This window comes from Pristiophorus japonicus, chromosome 12 (genome assembly GCF_044704955.1).
Source record: "Pristiophorus japonicus isolate sPriJap1 chromosome 12, sPriJap1.hap1, whole genome shotgun sequence".
NCBI classification, from domain to species: Eukaryota; Metazoa; Chordata; class Chondrichthyes; family Pristiophoridae; genus Pristiophorus; species Pristiophorus japonicus.
This window is the reverse complement of record NC_091988.1, coordinates 23640738-23655149: the sequence shown is the minus strand read 5'-3', so window position 1 is coordinate 23655149 and position 14412 is coordinate 23640738. Positions and strand designations below refer to the sequence as shown.

General features: G+C 48.1%; 1 protein-coding gene across 1 annotated transcript in view; it reads left to right on the top strand.

The window, feature by feature from the left end:
• synpra (synaptoporin a) overlaps positions 1-13870 on the top strand; it is a 556851-nt gene extending 542981 nt beyond the window's left edge. Inside the window, exons 5-6 of the mRNA XM_070894759.1 lie at positions 2619-2810; positions 13475-13870. Coding sequence (XP_070750860.1) covers positions 2619-2810; positions 13475-13789 — 507 coding nt within the window. The 3' untranslated portion in view covers positions 13790-13870. The remainder of the gene's footprint in view (positions 1-2618; positions 2811-13474) is intronic.
• The last annotated feature ends 542 nt before the right edge of the window (positions 13871-14412 follow it).

Below are 14412 nucleotides of genomic sequence, written 5' to 3'. Positions count from 1 at the left end.
GGAGAGAGAAGATGGGAGGGTGGGGAGAGAGAAGATGGGGGAGTGGGGGAGAGAGAAGATGGGAGGGTGGGGAGAGAGAAGATGGGGGAGTGGGGGAGAGAGAAGATGGGGGGGAGAGAAGAAGATGGGAGTGGGGGAGAGAGAAGATGGGGGAGTGGGGGAGAGAAGAAGATGGGAGTGGGGGAGAGAGAAGATGGGGGGGTGGGGGAGAGAGAAGATGGGGGGGAGAGAAGAAGATGGGAGTGGGGGGGTAGAGAAGAAGATGGGAGTGGGGGAGAGAGAAGATGGGAGTGGGGGAGAGAGAAGATGGGAGTGGGGGAGAGAAGAAGATGGGAGTGAGGGAGGGAGAGAGAAGATGGGGGGGTGGGGGAGAGAGAAGATGGGGGGGGAGAGAAGAAGATGGGGGGGAGAGAGAAGATGGGGAGGGCGAGAGAGAAGATGGGGGGGGGGAGAGAAGAAGATGGGAGTGGGGGAGAGAGAAGGGGGAGAGAGAAGATGGGGGGGGTGGGGGAGAGAGAAGATGGGAGTGGGGGAGAGAAAGATGGGGGGGTGAGGGAGAGAGAAGATGGGGGGGAGAGAGAAGAAGATGGGAGTGGGGGAGAGAGAAGATGGGAGTGGGGAGAGAAGAAGATGGGAGTGGGGGAGAGAGAAGATGGGGGGGGAGAGAGAAGATGGGGGTGGGGGGGGGAGAGAGAAGATGGGGGGGAGAGAGAAGATGGGAGTGGGGGAGAGAGAGAAGATGGGGGGGGAGAGAGAAGATGGGGGGGTGGGGGAGAGAGAAGATGGGGGGTGTGGAGAGAGAGAAGATGGGGGAGGGGAGAGAAGAAAATGTGGGGGGGGAGAGAAGATGGGAGTGGGGGAAGAGAGAAGATGGGGGGGGGGAAGAGAGAAGATGGGGGGGTGTGGAGAGAGAGAAGATGTGGCGGGGAGAGAGAAGATGGGAGTGGGGAAGAGAGAAGAGGGGGGTGTGGGGGAGAGAGAGAAGATGGGGGGAGATGGGGGGGGAGAGAGAAGATGGGGGGTGGGGGAGAGAGAAGATGGGGGGGGAGAGAGAAGATGGGAGTGGGGGAAGAGAGAAGATGGGGGGAGGGTGGGGGAGAGAGAAGATGGGGGGATGGGGGGGGAGAGAGAAGATGGGGGGGGAGAGCGAAGATGGGGGGGGGAGAGAGAAGATGGGGGGGGGGGAGAGAGAAGATGGGGGGGAGAGAGAAGATGGGGGGAGAGAGAAGATGGGGGGGGGAAAGAAGATGGGGGGGTGGGGGAGAGGAGAAGATGGGAGTGGGGGAAGAGAGAAGATGGGGGGGGAAGAGAGAAGATGGGCGGTGGGGGAGAGAGAAGATGGGGGGGGGAAGAGAGAAGATGGGGGGGGAAGAGAGAAGATGGGGGGGGGAGAGAGAAGATGGGGGGTGGGGGAGAGAGAAGATGGCGGGTGGGGGGAGAGAGAAGATGGGGGGGTGGGGTAGAGAGAGATGGGGGGGGAAGAGAGAAGATGGGGGGGTGGGGGAGAGAGAAGATGGGGGGGGAAGAGAGAAGATGGGGGGGTGGGGGAGAGAGAAGATGGGGGGGAGAGAGAGAAGATGGGGGTGTGGGGGAGAGAGAAGATGGGAGTGGGGGAAGAGAGAAGATGGGGGGGTGGGGGAGAGAGAAGATGGGGGGGGGTGTGGAGAGAAGATGATGATGCCGGGCTGCTGCTGCCGCCGCCGACTCTTCGGGCGGGGCCTGTCCCAGCGAGAGGCCGGGCCGGGGGTGGGGGGGGGTGGGCCCCGCCGCCGAGGTAAGATGCGCAGGCCACTCGGCCGGGGATAGGGGCGATGTCCCTTCGGCCTGGGATAGGGTCATCGCCCCGGAGACAGGACGTGCGCGGTGCTGGCACTGTTTTCGGCGCAGGGCTGTAGCTCCGCCCCCAGCAGCTCCCGCTGCGCCGCGCCGAGGTGGAAATGGGCCTACAGCTATTGGAGAATCACGAGGTAAGTATTTGGCGCAATTTTTGTTCTATAAATTAGGCGGGCCTCTCCGATGTGCACCGTTCTAGCGGCCGGACGAAACTTGACCCCAATGTTTTCGTTTATAATCCAGCAGTGCTTAACTAAATTAGTTTAGAATGAAAAGAATGCAATGAAGTGGTTCTGGTGATATATGCCATAAGCATAAAGCAGAAGTGGTTTATCGACAGATGCTAATCCTAAAACTGCATTACAGGTTTGTGGTAAGCTCTTTTAGTTGGGTGATCTTTCACTGTTTATCAATTCCATTTTCTCTTTCTATATCTCTCTTCTCCAACCACCCTATGCCTTTTTAGGTTCACATCTTCTGCTGCCATTGCAGTTTCCATGGTCAAACATGAATCTTCCACAATCACCATAGCAACTGGAAAAAAGCAAACTGAATAGTCGAGGATCAAGTGACTGAAAGAGATTATGGGGCCAACGTTCCTCTGTTTTTGCACAGGAATGGAGTGGCTGCACAAGGATCCTAAACACTATATTTATACAGTTATTTATATCACTACGTTTATAGTATAAATGGATTTTAGTTTTATTTTTGACAATATGCAATGGTTGTGTGCTTTTATGAGACTTAATGCAACTTTTAAATGATTGTCTGCATTTTTTTCCCAGGATTTCATTGTGACTGTGGTCTTCTCATTCATGTGGCTCGTGGGATCATCTGCCTGGGCGAAAGGACTCTCTGATGTCAAGGTCGCTACAGATCCCGATGAAGTGCTGTTGCTAATGTCAGCGTGCAAACAGCAGGGCAATAAATGCCTGCCTGTCAGAGAGCCTGCAATGTCAGGATTAAATACATCCGTTGTAAGTTGAGCACTGGTATTAATGGATATATGAAACGAAGACTAGTTTGTTGATGCGATATTTTGGTGTGCCAACATCCTGTGCCACGGAGAGGTAAGGTGAGGGTCCATGCCTGCAGCTCTCCATGAGGTAACTTCCCAAATTCAGCTGTGTCATTAGAGCAGGAAAGACAGTACAAAGAGTAACTAGATGTGATTTTTGCACAACTCTTAAGGGCCCGAATTTGATCACCTTCCCGCCCACTGCCGCCGACATTCCTCGTGAAGATCCGCCCAGTGCCACTTTCGAGGTGGGCTGGAGCGGGCGAGGGGAGAACCACCAGGAACCGCCCGCTGACGTCAGCGGTCGGCCGAGTGGTGTAAGTGACCTCCTGCCCGCCAAGCTGCCAGATTTGTGCGGACGGGAGTTGGCGGCAGAATGGGGGTGGGCCATTGGCTGGAGGCTGGTCTGTCCCCGACGGTAGGTAGGAAGGTCCTGATAAAAAGGTTAGTGAACTTTTTAAAAAAAATTTTTTCACAGCGACTTACCTGGATGGGGTCCGCTGAAGGTCTTCAGATGGTTTTTACATTTTTTTTTATGCTTTTGCTTTTCAGCTCTTCGACCCTCCGTGGGCCCGACTCCATCCTCGGTGGCACTTGGGCGGCAAGCGCCTCTGCCGCCGAGAATAAGAGTTCCCGTCGGCTGCCGCCCAGATTGGCAGCGTAAGTCGCTCATTCGCCGCCTGCCGACCTTCGAGGGACCACCTCTTCGATGAAAACCCCACCCAAAGTACCGTCAGGGACCTCGGCGGCCATCGGCGGTCCTTTGGGCGGCACTTGGGCAGGCGGAGGCCTTCATCAAATTCAGGTCTTAGTGGTTGTGCACAGAACAACACTGGCAGTGTCCTGGGAGCAAAGATCAAGGAATTGCATTGTGTGGGAGCCAGTAGGGAAAGGTGGGCATAGCAGTAAATTGGATGGATGAATGATTTAAAGAGAATAGAAATAAATGAAGGGCTGTCGATACAAAATAGAACCACAAGTGTACATTTGTCACTTTAATGGTAAGATTATTCATAAAGTGATAGACCCCTAAATTCCTCAGGTTATGATCCCAGCACTTATGCCAGGATTGCACCCAATGGTGGCCTCCAGTACTGACACCAGTGGAGGGCACCATCGTGTTTATGGAGTCAGTGGAAGGGCATCTCCTTAGCATGGGGTAAGTGGGCAGAAGCATTACTTTGGGTGCATCTCTGGCACTCATATGTTCCATAGTCATGGAAGCATCAGCCTCTGCCCATCCTTGGAGAGTGTGTGAGAGGGGGTAGTAGCCCAGGCCTCCAGACCCCACCATGTTCCCCTTGGTCCCCTAATCTCTGGGGCTGATCTGTAGAATTTTCCAAAAACTGACCTATTTCTTCAGGATCCAAAGTCTCCATCAGTGGGGCCCAAATGCTCCCCTCATTCAGCGTACCGACCTCCAGGCTGGATTCCACTGGAACTGAACTCCCAGCTTAGCAAGGCCCATTCTTGGCTGCACCCCTTGGTCATCATTTGTCTTGTAAGAGGCGGATGGAAGTTCTGCTGGTTTTCCGTTGGAGTTAAAGTTACTCGTTCTTCTTTCTTTCCTGCTCCAATGGCACAGCTGACTTTGAGAACTTACTTCATGCAGGCAAGGACCCTCAACTTACCACTCTGTGGCAGAGGACCGGTGGAACCCCCAAAGAATTTGGGGGCAATATTCTCTACGATCTGCAGTTTTTCTTTTGCAAGTATTCCTACAAGCTGGATGCCTCAGTTCCCATGTGCCACAGAAAGGAAAAGATAGTGGGGAACCATTATATGCACCCTTTACATTGTCCGAGATGGATCTGGGGCTGCAACTATAATAGATCTTTGGAGCCGGAGGTCTTCGAGCTGCTGTTCTCCAACAGCAGTCACAGCAGCTAAAAGGCTTCGAGTCAGTCAGTCCTGGATCCACGGGCCTGAGAGACCTGTGCCTGTGTTTCCATCCCTGCTTCATGGTACAAGGCCCTGACAGGGAACCAGCTTGTACCAGGGGTGTGACAGGGCCTTGCAAATGACCCAACCCATGAAATTCAGGCACTCTGAGGCCTGAACAGTGCAGCACAGTTTGAGCCTGCTGTGCTCTTCAGTGCCCAAAGAAAGGAAGGGTGCAAATGTCAAGAGGCATGATGTCTTACTAGTTCAATCTGATCAAAAACCGTTTTCTTGAAAGTAGAAATAATTGCTTGGTTAGTAACTAATCTTGGATAGAGTTTCAAGAAATGATGTACCAGTCTAGATACTATCATAAAATGGTGCAGTTACAGAAATGATTAGTCACCACTGATGTAGGCTTGAATCTGTACAGAGCAATATGGAAGAGGAAATTGCTTGCTACTCTAATTAACTCAGCTAATATTTCAACATAAGCTAGTGCGGTAACAGACAAAGTTCAGAACAGATCAGAATATTAAATGAATGCGACATGTGCAGCAAATGCTTGCTGCGTTTGAATACCTTTGATGTCATTGTTCATTATAAGACTGTAGTCCAGGTGGACTTGTTTACAGGATACTGAAAGGAACCAACATGCAGCAGCTGAATTATCTTCATTTCAAATTGTATTATTGCAACTTCAGGTAGTTTTCATGGTATACAGTTGCAAATTACTAGGAAAATTATTTCTTAATTGCTGTCAAGAATTGGACATTCTCCAGCCAAAGAATGAGGTAGTTCAAATTACAGTACAATAGATCTGTGAAATTCCTTTAATGTGCAAAAGCACAGCAAGCATCCATAATATGCTGCGTAAATCAAAAACAGTTCTTTCCTATTGCAATTTTCCATTCCGATCTATCTTATTTTCCTTGAAATGAGTGACATCAATTGTTTGTGGTGATAGGTTATTTTAAATGGCAGGCTGGAAAATGGAGAAAATACAGATTATATATAGAAGCGAGAGAACATAACTCAGGGAAAAATTAATGAATAAACAGTCAAGAATAATTAAAAATGTAGATGCACAGAGGAAGAAGCCAAAAGAGAAACAAGTATCAGAGGCCACATTAACTTGCATTCGCTAATAATTAGCTTTCAGTCACATTATGTGATTCCCTGTCTGAAACAGGAGTAAAGAGGCAGCTGCCCACCTGTCGACACTCGGGCACGTCATGGGAAGGGGTTCGGCAGAGTCTCGTGGGTGGGGAGGAGAGGAGTCCTGGGCAGCAGAAATCCAGACTCTCATCACTGCTCCTCTTGGACCCACAAAGACAAGTTTAAAACTTACCCGTTATAACTCTCCGCTTCTTCCCTGACTGGTTTCAATGAACCGGGTGCCGATAACCATCGCGGTCTCCTGTATTTACATAGCACATTTAATGTAGTAAAATGTCCCAAGGCGCTTCACAGGAGCATTGACTAACAAAATTTGGCACTGAGCCACATAAGGAGATATTAGGACTGGTGACCAAAAACTTGGTCGAAGAGGTAGGTTTTAAGAAACGTCTTAAAGAAGGAGAAAGAGGTAGAGAGCAATGTTCCCTCTAAGCATCTGTGCAGCTTTCTGCCAGTCCCTTGCAGCTTCGGACCAGCTTTTTCATTGTTAAGTTTCGCACATACTGTGTTTGGGCCATTGGTAGAGAGGCAGAGAGCTTTAGGGAGGGAATTCCAGAGCTTAGGGCCTTGGCAGCTGAAGGCACGGCTGCCAATTGTTGAGCAATTAATATCAGGGATGTGCAAGAGGCCAGAATTGGAGGAGCGCAGAGATCTTAGAGGGTTGTTGGGCTGTAGGAGGTTATGGCAAAAGGGAGGGGTGAGGCCATGGAGAGATTTGAAAACAAGGACAACAATTTTTAAATCGATGTGTTGCCGGTCCGGGAGCCAGTGTAGGTCAGCAAGCAGAGGGGTGATGGGTGAATCGGACTTGGTGCGAGTTAGGATACGGGCAGCCGAGTTTTAGATCCACTCAATTATACAGAGGATAGAATGTGGGAGGCCAGCTAGGTGAGCATTGGAATAGTCAAGTCTAGAGGTAACATTGACATGGATGAGGGTTTCAGCAGATGAGCTGAGGCAGGGCGGACACGGGCGGTGTTACAGAGGTGGAAGTCGGTAGTTTTGGTGATGGAGCAGATATGGTGTTCAGAAGCTCATCTCGAGGTCAAATGGAATGTCAAGGAAGCAAATGGTCTGGTTCAGCTTCAGACAGTGACCAGGGAGAGGGATGGTGTCAGTGGCTAGGGAACGGAGTTTGTGGCAGGAACCGAAGACAATGGCTTCGGTCTTAGAATAAGAACATGAAAATTAGGAGCAGGAGTAGGCCACATGGCTGCTCAAGTCTGCTCTGCCATTCACTAATGATACATCCTTACTATACAGTATAAATGCACACGAGGCCCATGCTTGAGAGAAGGTCAGTCTGTAACCTGTCCTTTATTCCTTAGCACTCAAGTGATGAAGGTGGGTGGAGCTTCCCCTTTTATACCTGAAGGTCCAGGTTAGGAGTGTCTCCCACCTAGTGGTCATTGTTCTCACAGTGCACAACTTAGGTCAGATTATACATGGGTTACAATGCTGGTTGAATACATGACATCACCTCCCTCCCAAAGTCTTATTGGGATCACAGGTTGAGTCTCTCTGGTGGTTTACGCTTTCTTGTAGAGCGCCTGAGTTGGGGCTCCGGTTGTTGGGCGCTGGCCTGAGTGTCTGCTGTTTGCGGTGCCTCAGGCCTGTCCGGACTGCCCACAGTGACTGGGCTCTCCTCCCTTTGGTTCCGGTGTTCGGTCACCTGTGGTGGAGTGAACTCTACATCGTGTTCTTCCTCTGCTTCTTCTATGGGGTTGCTGAACCTCCTTTTTGTTTGATCTATGTGTTTGCGGCAGATTTGTCCATTGGTAAGTTTAACTACCAGAATCCTATTTCCCTCTTTGGCAATCACAGTGCCTGCGAGCCATTTGGGCCCTGCAGCGCAGTTGAGGACAAAAACAGGATCATTTACATCAATACATCGCGCCCTCGCATTCCTGTCATGGTAGTCATATTGTGGCTGGCGTCTGCTCTCGACAATTTCATTCATGGTGGGGTGTATAAGGGATAGCTGGGTTTTGAGCGTCCTTTTCATTAGCAGCTCTGCGGGTGGAACCCCTGTGAGCGAGTGTGGTCGGGATCTATAGGCCAACAGGAGGGGTGATAAGTGCCTTTGTAGGGAACCCCCTTGGATTCTGAGCATCCCCTGTTCGATTATCTGCACTGCTCGTTCTTCCTGGCCGTTTGAGGCCGGCTTGAACGGTGCCGTTCTGACATGGTTAATTCCATTGCCTGCCATGAAGTCCTGGAATTCAGTGCTTGTGAAGCACGGGCCATTGTCACTGATCAAGACGTCCGGTAGACCGTGGGCGGCGAACATTGCCCGTAGATTTTCTACCGTGGCAGAGGATGTGCTTGAATTTAAAATGTCACACTCGGTCCATTTGGAGTAGGCGTCTACTACAACCAAAAACATTTTTCCCATTAAAGGACCTGCGTAATCCACATGGATGCGTGACCAAGGCTTGGCGGACCATGGCCAGGGGCTAAGGGGGGCTTCCCTGAGCGCATTGCCTAGCTGGGCACACATGTTGCACCTGTGAACACAAAGTTCCAGATCTGCGTCTATTCCTGGCCACCAAACGTGTGACCTGGCAATTGCCTTCATCATGACAATGCCCAGGTGCCCATTGTGGAGTTCTCTGATGAACACCTCGCTGCCCATCTGGGGCATGACTACGCGGTTTCTCCACAGTAGGCAATCGGCCTGAATCGAGAATTCATCCCTGCGCCTGTGAAATGGTTTAAATTCCTCAGGGCATGCCCTGTACGTGGCTGCCCAGTCCCCATTCAGGATACATTTCTTGACGAGAGATAATAGCGGGTCTCTATTTGTCCAGACTTTAATCTGACGGGCTGTCACGGGTGAGCCTTCGCTTCCGAAAGCTTCAACAGCCATGACCATCTCAGCAGCATGCTCGGTAGCCCCCTCAGTGGTGGCTAGTGGGAGCCTGCTGAGTGCATCGGCGCAGTTTTCAGTGCCCGATCTGTGCCGAATTGTATAGTCATAGGCGGCTAACGTGAGTGCCCACCTCTGTATGCGGGCCGATGCGTTTGCATTTATGGCCTTGTTGTCGGCCAAAAGGGATGTTAGGGGTTTGTGATCTGTCTCAAGCTCAAATTTCCTGCCAAACAGGTACTGGTGCATTTTCTTTACCGCATATAGACATGCGAGCGCCTCCTTTTCTACCATCCCGTAACCCCTTTCTGCCGGGGACAGACTCCTGGAGGCATAAGCTACCGGCTGTAACTGACCCTTGACATTGACATGCTGCAACACACACCCGACACCATAGGACGATGCATCGCACGTTAACACAAGTTTCTCACATGGGTCGTATAGTGTTAACAGAGTGTTGGAACATAACAAATTGCGTGCTCTATTAAAAGCCCTTTCCTGGCTGTCCCCCCAGACCCAATTGCGACCTTTGCGTAGGAGCACGTGTAGCAGCTCTAGCAGCGTGCTCAATTTGGGAAGAAAGTTACCAAAATAGTTCGTGAGCCTCAGGAACGAACGCAGCTCCGTCGTGTTACGGGGTCTGGGTGCTCTCTGGATCGCTTCCGTCTTGGACGCAGTGGGGCTGATCCCGTCTGCTGCTACTCTCATCCCCAGGAATTCTACCTCTGGAGCTAGGAAGACGCACTTCGCCTTTTTCAGTCGCAGCCCTACCCGGTCCAGTCTGCGTAGCACCTCCTCCAGGTTGTCGAGGTGTTCTTCAGTATCGTAACCTGTGATGAGGATGTCGACCTGAAAAACCACCTTCCATGGAATTGACTTGAGGAGGCTTTCCATATTTCGTTGGAAGATCGCGGCGGCCGAGCGAATCCCGAACGGACATCTGTTGTACTCAAACAACCCCTTGTGTGTCGTGATGGTGGTCAGCTTCTTCGACTCACTCGCCAGCTCCTGGGTCATGTAAGCTGAGGTCAGGTCCAATTTTGAAAAAGTTTGCCACCGGATAGCGTCGCAAAGAGGTCCTCCGCTCTCAGTAGTGGGTACTGGTCTTGGAGTGACACCCGATTGATGGTGGCCTTGTAATCACCACATATCCTGACCGACCCATCCGCCTTGAGCACCGTCACGATCGGGCTCGCCCAGTCACTGAATTCGACTAGCGAGATGATGCCTTCCCTCAGCAGGCGGTCCAATTCGCCTTCTATCTTTTCCCGCATCATGTACAGCACCGCTCTGGCCTTGTGGTGTACTGGCCTGGCGTCCGGGTTTCTGTGAATCACTACCTTGGCCCCCATGAAAGTGCCGATGCCGGGTTGAAATAATGAGTCAAATTTGTCCAGGATCTGTGAGCATGATACTCGCTCCACAGAGGAAATTGCATTGACATCGCCCCATTTCCAGTTCATGACAGCAAGCCAACTCCTCCCCAGCAGTGCGGGACTGTCCCCTGGGACAATCCAGAGTGGCAACCTGTTCTCCGAATCTTTGTGGGTCATGACTACCGTGGCTCTGCCTAGCACCGGAACGATCTGCTTTGTGTAAGTCCGTAGCTGTGCGTCAATCGGCGATAATTTTGGCCTCCTGGCCTTGGACGCTCACAACCTTTTGAACTGTTTGATACCCATCAGGGACTGGCTGGCCCCCGTATCTAGCTCCATTGATACTGGGATGCCATTGAGGAGCACTTTCATCATTATCGGTGGCGTCCTGGTGTATGAACTCTATACGTGCTCCACATGAACTCGCTGAACTTCAGCTTCCAGCGATTTCCCCCAGCGTTCATTTCTGCAATTTCTGCAGGTATTTTGCTCATCTCTGCAAACTCCGGCTGAGTGTGTGCCTCCACGCCTCCAAAATGAGCTGCTGTTGGAAACAAAAGGTCCCTTGCCAGTCGATCGTCCCTGACTGTCCCTGTGACTGTCCTTGAGTGCGCCATTAACAGGTGTTGATGGCCCCATTACTGGCCGCATTGTCCCTTGCAATGGCGTGAATCGCCGTTCAGCTTGCCATTGTCTCTGTCGAACTCCCCCTCTGGGTTCGACTACATGTTGGGGCATGCCCGACTGCCCTTGTCTGCCTGGAGAACTGTGTGCTGCTTTAACAATGTTGAATCTCTGTCCTAACCATTCCTTCACACAGTACCTCTCGTCTGTTCTGCTAGTGGCCATGCTTGCGTGGCTTAAATCCCAGTTTCTCGTCGCCATTGATACGTCCTTACTATACAGTATAAATGCACACGAGGCCCATGCTTGAGACAAGGTCAGTCTGTGACCTGTCCTTTATTCCTTAGCACTCAAGTGATGAAGGTGGGTGCTAAGGAATACCTGAAGGCCCAGGTTAGGAGTGTCTCCCACCTAGTGGTCAGTGTTCTCACGGTGTACAGCTTAGGTCAGATTATACATGGGTTACAATGCTGGTTGAATATATGATAACTAAGACCTTGGTTGATCTTCGATGTCGACTCCACTTTCCTGTCCGATCTCCATATCCCTTGATTCCCCTAGAGTCCAAAGATCTATCTATCTCAGCCTTGAATATACTCAACAATTCAGCATCCACAGCCATTTGGGGCAGGGAATTCCAAAGATTCAGTATTTCACCTCAATATTTAGTTGGAGGAGATGTCTGCACATCCAGTACTGCATGTTAGACATGTATGTCATGGAACACTTATCAACATATATTAAAGAGGCTCCTGCTTGAGTCAGGTGGGCACCTCAACCGTCAGCAAAGAAACTGCAGGGTTTAATCCGCTGGGGAATGGAGCAGCAAATAGTGCCACTCCATTTTAACTCTCCTTCCACCCGGTTTCCGATTGTGATTTGTGCATTTTCTTTACAATTAGAGTTCACACTAGTGAAAATAATCATTAACTCTTGCATATCTAAAACTATCAGGATACAGGTCACCAATAATGTCATAGAAACAACCATTAGAGATTATAATATACAAATGGCATGGCATTTATGGGAACTCTCAATGCTGCACTTGTTTTTGTTCTAACATTTTCTTCCAATAATGCACATAGAATGAATACTGTATCAGATGACAGTAATGCATTACTAGGTTTATTCAACTGATGGGAAAATAAGACCCATGCCTATGGGATTCGTGAATCATGGTTCTTCCGCACTGAAATAAAGATCATCAAAAATAGAATAATATCCTGTATATAGTCCTCTCAAAGCTGTATATTCCTATAATTCCAATACCTCATAGAGTTACACATCAGAAATTAACTTTAATATTAGGTACCCAAAATTACTGCTTGCATTCTTGACTGAATAACAAGACAGCTAGAATTTGGTGTCGGGATGTGGTGGAAATGATAATGATTAATTACATGTTAATTCAGTTCCTAAAGATAATTACGCTGAGAGCTGAAATTGTATTTGTCATTTCTGCTTGTTAAGCAGTATGTTGAATGGTTCTAAAGGTCACATAACACCTACTGTATGTACATATCAGGAGGAATTTTCTAAAGACATCACTGTTTTCCTGCCGTCCTGCATGTTTTTTTGGATTGTCTTACAAGGTCTGATTTTGTTGATGGCATAATAATAGCAATTACAGGTGCTGGAGCTATTCAGACACACTTGGAATCACAAATGTACACAGTCAAGGAAGACTGGTTCTGTTTTTTCAAATAATTATTTATTTTAGAATTAGAGTGCTAGAGATTTACTGTTAAGAAAATTATAATAGATAATTAAAAACAAAGAAAATGTTATATATATATATATATGTGTGTGTGTGCATATTAAATTCTTGCTGTGTTGATTTTTAAAATCCTTTTAATCTTCAGTTTCATTCTTACAAGCAAGAAATTCTTTGTAAATTAACTGGCAATCACGAGTACCAAGCACGGTGGCCGAAATACAAATCCAGCGCTTTGAACTTTGGAATAATGACATTTGGGGGATTTTATTAGGAGGGGTAGAGTGAGATGGTACTTGTGACACTTGTGAGAGCAACTCAGATAACTTGCTTACAGTTTCATCACTTCAGAGACTTGAGCACAAAAATCTAGGCTGACACTCCATTGCAGTGCTGAAGGAGTGCTGCACTGTCAGAGGTGCCGCCTTTCAGAAGAGACGTTAAACCGAAGCCAGGTCTGCTTTCCCAGGTGGATGTGAAAGATTCCGGGGCACTATTTAGAAGGAGAACAGTGGAATTATCCCCAGTGTCTTGGCCAATATTTATCCCTCAATCATATCACTAAAAACAGATTATCTGGTCATTATCACGTTGCTGTTTGTGGGAGCTTGCTGTGTGCAAATTGGCTGCCATGTTTCCTACATTACAACAGTGACTACACTTCGTGATATTGTCTTTTAACGCTTTGGGACATCCTAAGGTTGTTAAAGGTGCTATATAAATGCAAGTCTTTTTTTAAGAGTTATAATGACAATTTAGTTTCTGCCATGAACATAGTAGCAACCCATTCCCATCGACCATTGTCTATTCATATTCGTGCCAGTTCTAAAACTATCTTAAGTGCTTTGCTTCTTAGGTTCGACTTGTTTAGTTCAGCCTTCTTCCGAACCGCAATGATTATTAGCTTAAGATTACAAAAAAAATTTAATTTATATTGAAAATAAAACATGTACAAATTTAACATTTTCTCACTTCCATAGGTCTTTGGATTTCTTAACTTTATTCTGTGGGCTGGAAATATTTGGTTTGTGTTCAAGGAGACTGGCTGGCACACTTCAGGCCAACGACACTCTCAAAGTACCATGGAAAAGCAGCCTGCGCCAAGTGGCTTAAACCAACCCTACAACCAGGGTCCACCCGATCAAGAAAGTTATGGTCAAACAACTGGATACAACCAACAAGGTTATGGACAGCAACCAGGTTATGGGCAACAAGCTTCCTATGGCCAGATTGGAGGATACAGTCAGGGTGGTTATGGCCAGAATCCCCCAACCTCTTTTACCAATCAAATGTAACCTGTTCCATATCCGGCATATGTGCACCTTTTGTCTAAGATCTCCATAGCACCAAGCTTTCAGTTAGAGTCGATTCATAATATGGCATTGAGTATTTCTGTGATATTGGTAATGAGAAATATCAGTAGAAAGTGGATGTGATTTCAATCACTTGTTAATAATAATGTCCAGGTGTTCAAATATTAACATAGTGATGTAAGTATTGATGGTTACCATAAGTAAATATTATTTTATAAAATACCTCCATGGTTGTTGTCGTTTTTATGTTGTATTGAAATGTTAAAACCTGTAAAATTGTTGAAATGCACAAACCGTGTTTTGCTTATATGCTGTTTGTTCCTGCCATTTGTGGTAGATTCTGTCTGAGCAAATAGAGGTAGAATTGAACTAATCTTTTTGCTTTTTGGTGAGAAATAAGTAAGTGGCCCTTGTGTGACTACTAAATATTGCATTGTGTGTATTTAATAATAGCTTGTGCATGAAATTGTTACAGCTTATACACTACGTGGCCTACTTTAGTGTGGTGTTAATTACAAGCACTAAGATCTCACCCTTATGTGATGTTAGTAGAGCAACAATGTTTTTTATGCTGTAGCTACAGGTATTACAGTAAAATGGAATTT